We start from the raw sequence: 18,297 nt of genomic DNA, 5'->3' as shown, positions 1-18,297 counted from the left end.
CATATTTCAGTAGGGAGTAGAAATAAATTTAATGACTCAAATTACATGCTCATTCGAAACTGTTGGAAGATAATTTTCCACTTTAAAGAAAATTATAGGCTTTAATTGCGTAACCTCATTATTTTGTAAGTGTCTAGGAAATTAAGAAAAAAGTAGCTATCTTAATGATCATAATGTTAATAAAAGTTTATTTTTTTAATAAAAATGTCAGTAATATATATATATATATATATATATATATATATATATATATATATATGTGTGTGTGTGTGTGTGTGTGTGTGTGTGTATACACATATATATAGATAGATAGATATCCACTCGTTATTTCTTTTTATAAAATAAATCGTCAGCAGCAAAAATATGATTGTAAAAGACAGTAATTTTCCAGAGAAATTTATTATATGGCTTAGAGTTCTGTATAGCATAGTAAATAAAAACATGCGTTAGACTAATGAGTAACATTCACATTTATGTCTTTGGCATATACGGATAAATTAATTCAAGTAAAATTACCCCCCCCCCTCTGGTAAAAAAGAAAGAAACACATAATTCTGATTGAGCCGAAATATACAAGAGTAAAACCATTAATTTGGTATTCTTCTGTTCATATGGTAACGGTTTACCAGAAATTCTGGTTTCCAACACTAGAACAACCGGATTTCTTACTTCCCAAAACCGCCATTTGGGGTCGGTGTGAAATTGAAGTAGATGTTACTCCAAAGTAAATGATTTTCATATTGACGAGTATCGTTAAAAGTACGATACATAAAAGGTTTCGGAGATTAATATATTTTTTTATTGTTTATTGACTTACTGACAATATCTCAATACACAATGATATTGTATAATATAGTACTCTTTGTCGGTATCACACAAAAATGAGAGGAAAAAGATACGAATATAAGCAATACGCATTAGCCCACGCGTGTTTTAAAACTTGGAAATTCTGTAATCAGTTAGACATTAACAAGCTTGTAGAGTATATCAGCATGGCAAAAAAGCAGCAAGAAAACATCTACCTGGTTTCTAGTTCTGGCTCTTTCATATTTATCAAAAATTTTGCTACGTCCCTTGCAAAGTTAAAATGTATGTATCTTTTATTTTAGAGACTGAATTTTCTTAAGTAGGTGCTATATGATGTGCAAAACAATGTTTCGAAAATTCTTCAATAAGCACAAGAATGAACTCACAAATACGTAATTAATAGTAACAAAAGATTCCTTTAAAACTGCCCAAACTTTTCGGACAGCAATGTAATAAACGTTGCAAAAGAAGTCCATTCTACCTGCAAGTTTCACATCATGTAAAATAATTAAAATAACGTTTGTGTGAAATTGTTATCGCTGATGTGCTAACATTTGGTCCTGTTGTATTTAAAGTAATTTAAGTAATTTGGTTTCACTTTCAGAATTACGGTTTTCTTAACCAGGAAGGTCCTTACTAAGCAGTGCAGTAATTTTACTGGATTTTTTTTTCTCCATGCATGATTAAATAAGTCATATACCCTAATGAAAACTATTTAAATGATGCTCAGCTGCGTGAATAAGACGAGTAATGATCTGAATTTTAATTAATTCAACTCGTAATAAAATAATAATTAGATGTTTTTTAATTTATTTTGAAATGCAATGTTATATAATTATGCAATATATAGTACAATACTACTTACAATTCATATCAACCGTGACAGTGGCTGAAGTTGGCACGGAGACGTTGTTATTGGAAGCCTGACAAGATAAGACTGCCATTAAATCATGTCTTTGTAGAGAAGATATCAACAATTCATTTCTTACAACGCTATCTGTCATTATATCATAACTATCATCCAGAAGAACAGATTCTCTCCACCATGTAACCGAAGGAACTGGCTGACCTGTAAGGTAAATGTTATTTATTAATTTGGAAGTGGTACACAATGAAACAAAATGGCTGACCTTCAAAACAAAATGAAACTTTATACATGAATATAACAATGCAATCAAAGCACTTTCTGAATATTTTTTTTTAAATATATTTTTTTCTTATCTCTAAAAGAACGTTGGAGTAAGCAATTTAAACAGTACACTTGAAGCTTAAATTGAAAATGGTGAAATAGAGGAAAACAAAAACTTTTTGAACACTTTAAAAAATTTAGGCTCAGATAACGGTAAAATTTTCGGGCATTCAGGGTAAAGGTACATTTTACCATAAAATCAATTTTAACCGTAAACTGTTTGGGAACTAAAAATCTGACGGATGCTGCACCTGTATTATTATTATTGTGTTATTATGACGTTTTTCTTATACCGTGATTTGATCCGAAATTCTTCTGAGTGATTGGCAGGCATCCATATGGGGGGGGGGGGGCGTTAGCAAAGCAACAAAACGTAGCGAAGCAATTAAGCGCAATTAAAATGGTGTTTTAGCATAACAACGTACACAACACATTCTTCAATTTAATCTCTCGCAGAGAAAAAAAAAAGCAAAATTACAGTACTGCATTGCAGTGGCATTTCTTGTAAAAAAATTAACAACTCAATTCTGATATTAGAAACCAAAATATATAATATTAAAACCATTCATTTGGTAATTTTCCCTTTCATATCGTAATGGTAGTAAATTCTAGTTTTTAAAATTATAGTTCTTATTAAGATCACAATTACTAAAAACTACAAACTAAAAAAATTTTAACCGAATAATGGATTTAAGTCATGCTTACAGGTTGAGGAATTTTTACTTTATTTATCACATTTTATGACAGATTAAAAAACTATATTTTATAGTTTATTTTAATAAAATCATTACCAAAGTGCATTGGTAAAAATCTATTGATATTTTTAGTGCTCCCATAGTTCCAGAAACACGGTGAATTTTACCAAGACCATACCTCTTTTCTCAGAGCAATTTAGTTGTAAATTGAAATAAATTTTAAATTGTTAACATATACATGAGTCATTTCAATAAGAGTTATGCTTCTTTTTTTTATTCATATTAGTTTCAATTTATGCATTTAGTACAATGTTCTTCAAAAGTACGTGCTGTAAAATTATGATTTAATATATATATATATATATATATATATATATATATATATATATATATATATATATATATATATATATATATATATATATATATATATATATATATATATATATATATATATATATATATATATATATATATATATATATATATATATATATATATATATATGTAAATGTTTGAAACCCCTACTGTGGTTTATCGCAGTATTTACCTCATAAATTTTCTAAAATGGTTACAGATTTTAGTTCTCAAAGAAAAATGCTTATAATAATTATTGCATTATAATAAGATTTTATTCATCAAAATTTAAATCCAAACTGAATTTAATTTATTCTTTGAAAGGAAAAAAAACTGTCCTAAGTTTAAACAAGTATTAAAATTTCCATCTTTCATCAATATATTTATTTTCATTTTGATAATTCAACTGCCAAATATCAAAATAAATCAAATTCATGTTTCATTTCTTAAACTGAAATATAAGCGAAAAAAATCCCAATATGTTCTCATTACTTTATTAAAACTTTATTTTTCAATATTGTGTATATTATATTACAAAAAAGCTTTTACCAAATCTGTAAGTTACTATTTCGTAAGTTCTCTATATCTAACACATTGTTTTACTATCTTTTCCTTTATTCACTTTTATTAATTTATTTATTTTCAAATAATGCTATGTTTATGACTGTACTACTGCCAATTGTAAGATGGCTCGATTTTTGAAAAATAAATAATTCCGTGTGTTAATAAATAATAATTCCGCATTTCATTAAAATGTTATAAAAGCTGAAGTTTTGTAATGTATCAATGAATATACAGAATAAATACAATAAAATCCATAAAAATTAATTAAGCATTTATAAGTTTCAATTCATTGTTTATGTATGATATACGATAAAATTATCCAGGAATAAACTTTCAAAGAAAGAAAATTTCATCCTACAATTCATAACAGCAATTTCCGTTATTAAGTTGGGGAGAATATATTAGATAATAAGGCTTTTAACTGCGGCTAAAATAATCAATTATTGTGAAAGTTCGGCTGTCGAATTCATTAGCCAAAATAGTAGGTATGCAGATATGCCTTTGACATTTAATGTGTTTGGCATAAAGGCGAGATGAAAATTCCATTCTTTGACGTAATGGTTCGATTTCCAGGCATGGACAAACATGTTGAGGTGCTCAAAGCTGCCTAAATAGAGAATTTAAATTATCAGTCAGAGCATTTATTCCGATTTTATGGCACATTCTGATTGAAGAGAAGAAAAGAGCCATTCATTCACTTAAAATAAGCGAGTAATAATATTTAAGAGGAAAAATCATTTTTAGAGATTGGGGAGTGATTTTTAGGAATTTAGAGTACTCGACGGGTAAGCGTTTTTGCTGATTTATGCTGACAATATGCTAAAATATTTTCAAAACAAAAAAAAACAAAAAAAACTTATCCCCTAAAAGAAATTTATTTCTATTCCAAAATGTCTATTACTGAGACAGGAGAATAGTTTTGATCACTCAAACCTTGCACGGAGAAAAAAAATATGGTCGAGCATGGTAAAATTTACTGTGTTTTTTGCTCCATAGGAACATCAAAAGCTCATTCAATTTACCGAAGCACTTTGGTAATGATTTTGGTAAAAATAATAACAAAATATAGTTTTATAGTATGCTCTAAAAGTTTTCCTATGTTGTTAAAATTTGGTAATGTTTTCATTATACTTTTGAGTAGGGCATAAAAACGATTTTCTGTTATAATTTCCACTATAAAAACCATTCGCTTAAATTTAGTTTTAAGTTTTGTACTGTTTATTAAAAGTGGGATAATAACAACTACAAATTTGATAACCAGTACACCGTTATCATATGAACAGAAAAATGTCCAAATGAGTAGTTTAAATACCATAGTTTTTTGTTGTTATTATCGGAATTACGATTTTTTTTCAACCAGTAAAGTCACTTCCATACAATTCGGTAATCATGCCAGGATTTCTTTTTTGTATGACACTCTATAGTGTCTTAGGAATTTGAGACAATTTCGGTTGGAAAATTATGTTTTATCAGATGTCAAAAAATATTTTTAATTATTTTTTTAATAAAATCTTTTTTAATTAATAATGCTTAATTATTTTTTTAAAATTATTATTCAGAAAATCTTTAAGTTTTCGTATGACATAAAGTGCTTTCTTTGCTCTGGATACCTCATGTTTTTATTTTTGAAGTACTGATATTTTATTAAATTTTTTTTCCTTGAAGTTTTAATATTTTACAGGTATAATTCTTTTCGTAGAAAGTACATATAAGTTATTATGATAATACCATATAAATATTATGCAGATTTCGGCAGAACATAACAAAATTTTGCCTCAAAAATATAATAAAGTGTAATGTTGAACACATTTCATTTCAGGTTGCAACACAATATTATTATGTGCAATTTAACATACCTCCACTTGCTCCAATTTTTTACATTTTTGCAAAATAATGGATCCCTACTAAGCAATAATTTTTAGCTGTAGAGATTATTACAACTCTTATTATACATTTTTGTTCATAGTATAATTTTTTTTTGTTTTCTTTCATACTATTGATAATATTAGTATTTTAAAGTCTTAAATACAAAAAGGGGTTAAAGAAAACTAATATTTTTCAAACATTGGAATATATAAAAATTGATGTAAAGAGACATTGTTTATCCATATAATTGTCTGTTCTTTCCTTTTTTTTATGTTTTTTATCTAGCACATATTTTTAAAAAAAATGTACGTTCAGTCAAGGGAATTGGAAAATGCATATAAATAAGAAATATTTCAAGTGAACAAGTAAATAATATTAATAAATTTAATCAGCAAATAACTGCAGATTCTGGGTAAGTAAGTAATTAAATTAAAACGAAACTTTAGTCCTGGAAGTATTAGGAACATTTTCAACTAAGAAATGTTTTAAATATCCCAATTTATAATTATGTGACAATGGGTACAAATAGCGATATTTTAAAACGTAGAATTAAGTTCATTTATTTCTGAAAGTGACAGCAACGGTTGGTAAACCCTTCAGGTACTAATAACGAAACAGTTCAATTTCGACTTTAAAATTCTGGAATAGTGAAAAGAATGCGAAACCAAGAGTCTCGTTAAAGTATTGTGATTACTTCTCAAATTCCTTACATATCCAATTCCGTTGCTGCAAGGGACATTTTCTCGAAGAAAATGGGATAATATTTGGTAGCAATTAAAAATGATATTTTCAATTAAGTTTAAAGCGATACTGCAGGGTATTGATGGGATCTTTTCGGTGTTTATTTACTAAACTCCGAAGAAAGGTGAGATCAATACGATTGGTTAATTGAAAACTGTGTTTAAACATTTTGTAAATGATTAATATGGAAATAATTATGAAAATTTGAAATATAATTGAGGATACTTATAGAAATTGCATTCATTATTCACAGAATTTAACATTAATTATTAGTAATTATAGGAATAATGACTTGTAATCTGTTCAACAATTTAAAGTGATTACAAGAATAATGTCATTTCCACCTAATAATGTTAAAAAAATTTTATAGGTAATATCAAAATTAATTTAACATTGGATTTTAAGAATGTATCTTTTATATATAAAATAGAATGAAGCAAAGTAAATCTAAGTATTTATTATAATTTAAATTATTCACCTTGTTTGTTTAAAGTTTGAAATGATTTATTTAGAAAGGGATTTAATGTTAAGACTCGAATAGAAAATGCTTAAAAGTCAATTTAATAAACGTATGAAGATTCGTAAAGGGGCAACAGGTCCTGGGTTCGATCCTCGGGTCGGGCAAGTCAGACTCAAACTTTTACCCCCTCAGTGGGTCTATAAATGAGTACCTAGCATGCTTAGAAACTAAACACTGAGGGTTCCGCGTTCGGTAGACCACCTAACTGGACCTAACTGGAACCGTTTCCTTTATTTGTTTTTCTTTTTTTGACAACTTCTTGGTTTTAAATTTGTTTTGTTCTCATCATTCACATCTGGCGAGCTTTGAGAATATGCGCCTAGTTCTGAACGCTCAAAGCATGTCGTGATTTTTCGTATTAAAGCAATTGAAATCTTAAACTTAGGGATGTTATTGGTACCTGAATAAATCATTTACATTACAAATTATGAAAAGGGGAAAAAGACGACATGTTTTGAGCCTTAAAAATTGGCTCCCATTCTATCAGTACTCATCATGTGTGAATGAAAAAAAAAATAAGAAAAATTAAAAAAACTAATTTCTAAGATATTGAGAACGCGAAGTTGTCAGCAAATAAATAAATAAATAAATAAAAATAGAATGTAAAATAAAAGGAAAAAATAAAGCTAGAAAAACCACGGTAGCCGAGAGTAACCATGTTGCACAATTTCAAAAACTTAACTCCATTATGCTGCGGTTTAGTTTGAATAAAAATGTGCTTCAGTTTACCAATTAGGTTACGATAAATTTACCCAATTTTATGTTTCAAAATACCGATGGTATAACTCAACGCGAAGCCTGTTTCACTGAGATAGTATTGCTGTTATATAAAACCAACCATCTGCACGATCATCGATTTTCCCAGTGAAGTATATCTGTTCTTAATGATATTCCTACACCTAAAATTATAGGTTTGTAGGTTTACTGTTCTGTATCCGCCAGTAAAATGTTTATGTAAATACAAAAAGTAATTTTTGAAAGAAATTTCTACCGAACATAAATTTGAGCTTTTGGCTTGTTTAACATCCCCATAAACAATTCCTGAATTTTCAGTTCTGTTTTCTGCTGCCTTCTTTCATCATATTTCGAATATTTATTATAAAATGCGAATTAAGTTTCGAATGCCTTTTGAGGAATAATCTAACCGAGAGTAAATCTAACAGAATAATCTCTCTAAGTAAGTTTATTTTATGAATCATTGTTTCATTAAACTTAGTGTCACATGTGATAGTTTTTTTTTTGGAGAAATAATACGCGATAAATATATCGTCTTAATTGTACGCTTTCTATGTTTACAATCAAATTCACAGTACGATTTAAAATATTAATTGATTTCAGAAATTAAATAGACTATATAAAGTAAGATAGATTAATTAATTATGAAATTACTGGATTATGCGAATTTTTTTATATTTATTTTGAAAACCAGAATTCCTGTGAAACCGTTACAATATAAACGGAAAAATAAGCAAATGAATGATTTAAATATTATGTATTTTAGCTTTTATCACCGAAATCGTGTTTTTTTAATTTTATCTTTTTAAATCATAAATGCCATTATTACTGTGTATGGCAATTTTACCAGAATTTTTTATCTATGAAATAAATACATACACCTTTAATATTTTTTGAAATATTTAAAAACAAATTTTGATTAATAATTATCTAAACTTGAGTTTTTTTTTTAAAAAAAAAGGGAAAAAATAGCTAGTTGTAATATAAACAGAATAAAAACCAATCACAATTCTTTATAACAAAAATGTCGAGTCTACCACAACAGAATACAATTTACCTAAATGGATAAACAGTATTAATTAATTTTGTACTAGGAGTCTCAAAAATGGCTGACAAGTTATGGAAATTAAGTATTTAAAATTCAAATGAAAATTTTATTAAAATTAAGTGGAATTAAAAGAAAACCGAATGTCATTAAAATTACGGTTTAATAGCATGATAAAATTAGTATCAAATATCACCAACAGATGGCGCTCCCCAAATCCATACAAAAAAAAATTATAGGGCTCTTCAAGTGCAATCATGTCTACAAATTAACTATCATTTTTATTCAAACGGAAATTTAGCATTAAAGTAAAAATTTCACCAGTAGAATTATCACAACACAAGTTTTAAAAAATAATATGCAAATTACAGGAAGCCTACAGATAACGACAGTACGTGACAATGACGAGAGCGTAAGAAAGGTGTTTCCAAGGAATAATTGCAAATAATTACAATTGTTCATAAGAGTTCAGTAAGTCACTCAGTTCCATAACTGGATAGTTATGACACGAAGGACACATGTGGGTGACTTCTTATGTGATAGAATTATATACCTCCTGGAATGTTGACATACACATATTCAAGAATTCGAGGAACTTGGAATTGCCCAAATTGTCGTCTCTAGGCTTTGGAAACGATTCCAAGATGTTGGAAATATCAGTAGACGTTACTGTATAGGTCACATCCCAAGTTACAATGCCGAATGGTAACCGGTATTTGACAGTGTCTACTAAATGAAACAGATGGAGCATAGCAACCAAGCTGTCAAGTCAGCTATCTGTTTTAAGGTAACTGTTTTAAGACAAGCCGTGTACAGACGTTTAGGAAACAATGGTTTGCTGCTCGTGGTCTTGTCAAATTTGTTTCGCTTATGGAAGCTCACTTCCGTCTGCGATTAGCCTGGAGTAGACCACATGCAATGTGTATATTATCAAGTGGTCTTGTGGGATGTTTTCCGACTAGCACAGGTTTAGCTGGCAATCTGATTCACGTCGAATTTTCATATGAAGTATCCGTTACCACCAAGAAAACATCATTGAATTACACCATTTCTGTTGTTCATGATTGATCGCTCGTGATGGAATTATAATCGGCTTCGAAACAAATCAGCGTGTTCAAGTTGAAAACATGACACTCTAAATTTATCTTGACATTATTCTGAAGCTACATATACGCTTATTTAAAGGTTCCATGGGCATAGAATTTGAGTTTATGGATGACAACACTCATCTTCACCGAGCAAGCATTGTAAGCGAATGCATTCAATTTTAGGATATCACATGTACAGAATAGTCAGCATTCTCGCCAGAATGGAATTCGATAGAACTTGTGTGGTATATACTTGACCAACGAGTTGTAGCTCGTCAAACACCTTTTATGTGTGTACCGGAACTTCAGAGAGCATTCCTTGCTGAGTGAGAGTAGTTGACCAAATTATAATTTGATATGCAGGATGCCTATAGACGTAGTAAGGACTGTATTCCATTGCATGGAAAACATACAATGTAATAGCCATCATACAAACTATGTAATATGAAGTTTTCGAAAGAATAATTCTTTATTACTCTTCCAGGGAGCAAAGCTCGTTGCTTTTATGATTGGAATCACACATACACCATCTCTTCTGTACTTTATCTTTTATTTAAATTAAGGGTTTTAGGAATAAGTCACTTTTGTTTCGTTTCTGAAATTTTATTTTCCGGAGATTTTAATTGCCGGCAGATGGCATTATCCTTAATTACTATCATGACACTATTCTTAATGGTACAATACTCTTTACGGACATGATTGAAAGACATTTAATTGAGTGAAAAAATGTCAGGAGTTAGCAGCTTCATGTGCTTGTGAACTTCGAATTTTACTGAACCGAAAGAAAAATGAGCAAGTTTATCAAGCAAAACACAGGTAACCGCACACTTTTATTTTGCGAAATTTTTTCTTTAATTGGGTTTATAAATTATCAATCATTTTTAGGACATCCTGCGTCTGTTTATTTGACAGTCCTCAGAAAATGAGACTTGGTTATTTAAACAATATAAATTGTTAGGTTATCTGCATAAACATTTTATTTACTTACCGCCTTTTACTTCACACAAAAGAACCAATGGATCTCCTTCATTGTATGGACCTATTAGACTTTGCAAAACTTCTTTATTCCTATCTGTAATCATTGGTTTTCCAGGTGGTACTGTAAAATTTTTGCAAGTATTAGTGTTTCTTGGTCTGAAAATATAACTAACAATACATTACTTTAGCTTTTATACTCCTATAATACTCTAGTTAACTAAATCTCTATGTCAAAAATATCCCAAATAATTTTTCGTGTTCTAAGCCGTTACAATATCATCTGGAGTATTATGTTATCTGGAGAAAACTATTTTAATTTACTTACCGTGTTTATCAAAATATAATATGGTTAAATTTTCTTTATTTTTAATTCATTAAACTTTTGTATATTAAGGATTATAAGGAAAAGCATCAAATAACTATCATTTATATAAAGTAAAATAACTTTAATATATTGGGTTATTTTCTGTTGACCGTTCTTAAGAAAATTCAACTTATTTTTTTTATATAAAAAAGCGTCTGTCACCACAAAATTTAAAAAAAAAAAGAAGAAAAATATTTATAATGAAAAGTTGGGTTTACCCGCTACTAACGAAAAACTACCATTTCTTGTAATAATTTTATTAATATTGCATGTTTACTTCCTGCTTGTATAATACGAGTATTATGCTGTATTAAAATTCGATATTTAATTATATTTTACTCTTTTGTAAACTGTTATTTCTTATTACGACATTTTTCTCTAGATTTATAAAAAAAATATCGTTATTACCACAAGGACTCTATACATTAATCTTATTTAACCCTTTGATGCCGGCGAGACATTGATGTCTCATATATATTTTTTCTGACTCTCTAATTACATCTAAAAATATATTTTTGTATTTTTTAATTATAAAAACCATTATAACAGTTACTAGAAATTATCTAATGTATTATCGAAATTATATTTCTACTGAAATTAAAAAAAATTACATAAAAAAATAGTTTGAGTTTTTTTATGATTTATGTTTAACGATTTATCAGTAATTGATTTTATAAATAAAAGAAATTTCATTGATGAATAATTGATTCAATAAGATCTAAATAACAGCAAATAAGAGCAAATTTGAAATTGTTTTGAAATGAGCCGTGCTTAGAAGATTTTACCTTTAACCCAAAAGAAGACACTGGTGTATCATGTTGTATTTCTTAAACATAAATTATTAAAATGCTAAATATAATATTTTTTCACTTATATTGATGCAAATTAATACACAACAGTAAAAAATACATAAAAATATGTTTAATTAATTGTCAAAGGATTGAGAACAAAAATAAGAAATAGTTTGTTTACGCATACTATGTGACAACTACAAGGAGATAAAATAATGACAAAGTTAACTTACCCACTACTTTTAAATACACTGACATATATCTCGTTCTTGCTTTTTTGAAGTCTGCTCTACATTTATATTCGCCTTCATCTTCCATCATAGCTGGATCAAGTTTTAAATAGGCTGGTCGATCTGATATCGTTAGATGAGCTCTGGTATTTAAACTGTCTTTTGCTGCATGGCGTGCCTGATCTAAACTACCTTGCCTAGCATCCAGGCTATAAATTGGCGTTGTGGATTCATCTTTGTACCAAAGAACAAGGGCTATGGCATCTTCAGCATCTTCTTCTCCGGGTGGGGTTATGTTGCAAGGAAGGTGTACTGGTGATCCTGCAACACCAAGAACTATCGTTGGCGCCTCGGGTGTTTCTAAAAGTAAAGAAAGTCAGATTAGTTGGTGTAAATTTAAAAAATTGTGTTAAATTACTACTTGCTAGTAGCTTACGTTGCTTGAATTTTCATTCTAAACTTATAGTAAAATAACCGGTAGCAGTATCTGATAAACCATAAATTTTACGATAAGGAATATTTTAACCTTTGCGATTTTGAAACCATTTATAGCTAGTATAATTTTTAAACCATAAATACAAAACTATGTGTTTTTTAGCCATTTACAACTAGCATGGTTTCAAAATCTTAAAAAGGAAATTTAACTGGACATAGGAGCTAGGCACTTCGTTAGGCAATGGGCATTCGATAGTGCAGAACCCTTGAAACTCTTCATGTTTTGAAGGGAATTGAGGAAATATTATGGTGTCAACGCAGGGACTCGAGCTTAAGTTCTGTCGTTAATGAGACTGACAGATTAGGCCTCTTGATTGTAATGTATACGCTGTCACCAGAAACTAATTATCTTCATTATAGCTTTAGTTGTTCCGATAAAATTCTGATTGTTTAACCGGATTTGGTGAAGGCAGCTCATAAACTCACAGTTAGTTTAATTACCATCTTACACTCTATAACAAAAAAATCGACACACCAAGAAGGAGTAGTCCGATTGAAACGAAAATTGGTGGATAGGAAGACAATGTACAGAATAGTAAATGATTAAAATTTCAGAACAATTGAATATTTAATTGCAGAGTTACAGTAACAAGTTAAACCCGCCTCTAGCCTGGATACAAGCTGCTACATGGCGCGGCATGGACCGATAAAGCTCCCGGATGGTCTCTTGCGGTATTTCCTGCCAAATTCGATCAAATTGCTGAACGAGGTCATCAACATTCCGCCATCGCCTTCCCATCATGTCCCAGACATGCTCGATGGGAGAGAGATCTGGTGATCTGGCAGGCCAAGAAAGAGTTTGACAAGCTTGCAGACAGCTCATAGAAACACGTGCCGTATGTGGTCTGGCATTGTCCTGCTGAAAAACCAGCCCAGGGCGCTGCAAAAGGAACGGTAGCAAAACAGGTCTTAGGTTGTCGTCGACGTACCGCTGTGCAGTAAGTGTACCTCTAATGACGACCAAAGGGGTCTGGCTGTCAGAGGAAATGGCACCCCAGACCATATTGCCTTGATGAGGGCCTGTGTGGCGTGCAATAGTGAAGGCAGTATCCCCCCTCTGCCCTGTGCGTCTCCAAACACGTCGTCGATGATCATCAGGACACAGTTGGAAGCGGGATTCGTCGCTAAGGACTATACGTCCCCTGTCGCCACATTCATGTATACGAAATTTCAAAGCAATCGGATGATTGCTTCTTGGTGCGTCGATTTTTTTGTTATATAGTGTATTTATGATTATTTGACTGTTTGATTTGAATATGTTAAAATTAAAATTTAAAAAATTATTATTTATTTATTTTTCCCAGAAATTTCCAACAGTTTAGGCATACTGTCATAAGTATTGGAAAAAATAATTTAGTATGCCCCATTAATTTAATAGGGCGATATACTGGAAAACCATTATAGTAACCAATTATGGGAAATTCTCTATTACCTCCATAAGTAATTTAAAGTTAAAATACAAAAAAATATTGAGTTCAAATAAACCAAGAGTAAAATATGAAGTTTTAAAATGCGGACAAATTTATTTTAATATTAGGATTTATAATTTTAGGATCGCATATTTTTCTATTTCAAAAACATTTTTCTCAGAACTTCTAACTTCATGGTTTACTCTACATTTACCAGAACTCACTTTTGTTTAAACAATAACATTGAAAGGGAAACAAAATTTGTCACACAAAGTTTCTCTCTCGTTATAGTGTCCTCTTCAGTATATTTACTGCTGTAGGAGAAAGGGTCAAAGCAAAGCGTATAGTTAATCATTATGTATTAATTCAGACCAAGAATTACCAGAGACCATATCGAAATATCTAGGTCATTTAATAAACAAATTAATTCAAACACTTTTCTTGAAAATCATAGAAACCATGATTAGTAAATTTTCAAAAAATATTATAATATATTTCACAAAAAGCAACTGTAAATACTGAATTCACTAAAAAAAAAATTAATAAATAAGAAACTATCATAAAGTTTTTAGTTATTCTATTTGGACTAAAATATAATTTAAAATACGAAATAAAGTAGGAATATAATTTTTATTTTTCATTTGCATCTAAAAAAAATTCTTATAACTTTTAAGAAAAAAGTAATGAAGCTTAGAAATAAAGTTAGTTATTTAAATAAATAAGACAACAAATACGAAATAATTAACTTCAAAAATGTTGTTGAAGATAAAAAAAAAAGTTATGCAACTTTATTTAAGATACATTAAGTGATCTGTTTAAATAAATAACAATCGAAAAATATGTTTTACGTAAGCCCTTGACTTACCTTTTGAGATTTGACAACGTTGAAAACAATTAAATTGAAAGTAAATGTAATGAGAAATTTAATTATTATCTCGAAGTATTTTCATCGGAATACATTAATTAAGTCATTATGAATCATTATAAATATGAAGCATTTTGAAAAGGTGAGTGTGAATTAAGTCTTGCGTAAAGATGATGCTAAAAAAATATATTGTGTTTTTACAAGTTCGCTTTAATCCTACATATTCTGGAAATTTAAGTGCGAGTTGTTCAGATATTAAAATATAATCCGCCTTAAAAGGCCATGTAAGGATATTTTTTTAAAAGTAAACAGCTTTCAACGAAAGTGTGGTTATTGAATATCTTATCAAAATTCAAAGTAAAGAGCTAAAAAAAAAATTAAATAAAGGAAAATGTCTGGTTAAACAGAAATTTAATTAAGGAGAAAATTACAATAGCATTTATCTTGTACTTGAATTGTATTAAATTTAATATATTCCGCTGTTATTAATTTTAAACTTTTTTCTTCATTAATGCAAGAATTAAAGTAATTGCGATTATTATAATACAATTTTTTAGCGTAATTAAAATTTCAGAAAATAAAATATTAAAATTTGCTTTAAAGGTAATTATGCTATCTTATCTATTTATTATATTAATAGCTATTTAAATTATTTCAGAATTTTATTAGATTTTAAAATAATAATTTTCGAAAGATTCTAAATTAATTAAAAAATAGATAAATTATCGACTTACTGAAGTAATTTTAATATAAAGATGAGTAGTAATTAATTACTAGACAAGGTCCATAATGAGAAACAGTTTTTAGGTTCCTCGCGAATTTTTCTCGTGATTTTACTTCATTATTATTAGTATTTAATTATTATTATTATTATTATTTTGTTATTATCAATTTTTCATTATTATTATTATTTCAGTATTATTATTTATATTATTTAATTATTATTACGCTTATTATAATAACACATTTTCATGAAAAACATACTTCAAATTTTGAGTTACCTATTCAAGTTGCATAAATATCACTACAATGTTTGGAAAGGATATTTGAAAGAATGACAAAAAAAAATACTAAGTTTAAACTATATATTAAGAAAATCTTATCTACTATAAAAAAAAAAATTCATAAAAATCTCCCGCCACACTGATATTACTGTGTTTTTTATTTTAACCAGTTATTTACTGGCAAATTAAATAATTAATTTATTCTAACTGTGCAAAAGTCACGTTGTTAACTGCCCAGTATTAAATAATGCATCAAAATTAGAATATTTCAGTGTTGCTCGTAAATGATTTATAGCTGATAGGGTCGATAAATGTCATTTGTTATGCCGTAGTTGGTTATTGATCTAAAGTCAACAAACTATATATTACGGCTAAACAGCTGGGAAATACCAAGCTGTGATGACATCATTGACGTTATGAAAGCGATATCTCTAATATTAAAGCCAAAACCAATGATTTATTTATTTATTGTTTCCCTATCGCAAACGTCAATCAAAATTCACTAGAGGCGAACATGAATTTGTGAGCAAAATGAGTACTTTTTAATGAGCATTTTAGTTTTTATATATCTTACCATGACCATTTCAAACACGAAATATGTTTTTATAGGAAATTTTAATATATTTTGATACATGAGTAATTTGAGATGATTTAATATTAAGACCCATTTTTCACCAAAAGTGGTATTTTTACAAAAGAAAAAAAGGTTCCTTAGTACTGTTTCTAGATAAGCATTTAAAAGTTTATAGAATTTTGTCAAGATAACTTCATTACACACAAAAACAGTTTATTTTTTCCATGTATAAAATAGGTTTTTATCTCAAGATGTTCTTTGAAAAAATCTGGAAATATCTGGATTATAATAACGGAAACAATTGATACATAAAATGTCTAGGAGCCAAAAAAAAAAAAAAAAACGACATATTTTATAAAATCCGTCAATACTAGCTTTTTTGCCACAATTATCTTGAGATACCTTATTCATTTCGGAATTAAGCTCTTTTAAAAATTTGTACTCGGTGAAAAAAATTCTGGTAAAATTACCGCACTGTATTTCAGTTACATTTCTGGTAGTAAAGAGAAATATACGATATTTAAATCATACATTTGATAATATTCCCGTTCATATGGTAACGGTTTAGAGAAAATTCTGAAATTATAGTTTTAATTTCCACGCATTTAGAAAATAATATAAAACTTAAAAATAAATTTAACCGAAAAAATGGCTCCATTGTATCATGATAAATATACCAAGTTTTACAAATTAACTAGTTTTTTCCCCAGATTATAAAACCATATTTTATTGTTAACTTTACGAAAATCAATACCAAAGTGCTTCGGTAAAAATTAAGATGGTTTCTTCATATACTCCCATAGATTTAGAATATGGTAAATTTTATCATATACTGGTAGATTCGAGAACACTTTTTTCTCAGTGTAGAATATGATATATGGTCTAGTTAAAAATTTAAATTTATATAAATGTCATGACATATTTGAATTTTGTTTAATTTTTTTAATTAATAAATTATTATAAAATTTTATTTAGCATTGAATTGCATTAACATCAATTTTGTTATATTTATAACTTATGTAGTATTTAAGTTGATTGAATAAATTTTTAGAAGCTAAATATTGCAGATCGTGTTGTTTTGTAGATTGTAAAATTCGACAACACATTTACTACTTGGTATATATATGACGGTGAGTTGCTATGTTTTTCCAGTACTAAATATTTCTATAGTCCCCACATGTTTATCTAAAATAAAAATTCAAGCTGTCACAGCATATTACATATGAAAAAAAATCAAACTTTCCATAAACTGAAAACTTGTGCACAACGATACGTTAAACATTATTCTTCAAGATGATATGGGGGAAATAGTACAAAGCAGACATACAAAACAAATAAAAAAAATAGATAGAGAAATATACACAAATGCTATCTACTTGAGAGTATTGCAATATACATGGTAACGGTCCACCGGAAATTCTGGTTTTCAGAATTAATTGTTACAACCACGAATTCAGAAAAAAAAAATACGAAACTGAAAAGTTAATTTAACCGAATAAATTGTTTTCGCGTCATGCTCTGAGATATGAGTATAAAAGTACCAAATTTTGCCACATTAACCAAACTTTATAACATATTACAAAACAATGTTTTACCGAGTTTTTTGGTGCTTCCATTGAGCTAGAAACACAGAAAATTTTGCCATATTCTAGTAGTTTTGAATATTTTTTTCTCATCGTCATGCTTATAAAATGCTAATGCAATGATGCATCTGGAAAAAATTTCTAACAGTGGATAATTTTTATTTCTTTTACGTATTTACATCCAGGGGAAAGATCTCGCCAAGTAGAGGATACTTTTTGTACATAAAAATGTTTATTACCTTAAAAATATTTAAGCTTGTTCATTGTAAAAGCTCGGAATTTTTTTTTTCGAAACTTGCTTTGCATGTAGTTTACTATTATAGCTTTGACTCGAGTGTAAAGCAAAAAAAAAAAAATTATTTGGGCCAAAGAGTTTTAAGAATGGGCAGAAAATTTG

The 18,297-nt window shown here is 28.6% G+C and overlaps 1 protein-coding gene across 1 annotated transcript in view; it reads right to left on the bottom strand.

The window, feature by feature from the left end:
* Positions 1-18,297, bottom strand: part of LOC107447219 (neural cell adhesion molecule 1-A) — a 287,676-nt gene that overhangs the window by 56,611 nt on the left and 212,768 nt on the right. The window contains exons 2-4 of the mRNA XM_043045385.3: positions 11,974-12,330; positions 10,596-10,706; positions 1,673-1,876 (exon numbers count right to left, since the gene is read on the bottom strand). Of these exons, the coding sequence (XP_042901319.2) occupies positions 1,673-1,876; positions 10,596-10,706; positions 11,974-12,330 (672 nt within the window). The remainder of the gene's footprint in view (positions 1-1,672; positions 1,877-10,595; positions 10,707-11,973; positions 12,331-18,297) is intronic.

This window comes from Parasteatoda tepidariorum, chromosome 8 (assembly GCF_982258835.1).
Source record: "Parasteatoda tepidariorum strain Cologne lab strain chromosome 8, Ptep-v5.0, whole genome shotgun sequence".
Classification (NCBI taxonomy): Eukaryota; Metazoa; Arthropoda; class Arachnida; order Araneae; family Theridiidae; genus Parasteatoda; species Parasteatoda tepidariorum.
The sequence above is the reverse complement of the archived record's forward strand: the minus strand, read 5'-3'. Positions and strand labels throughout refer to the sequence as shown.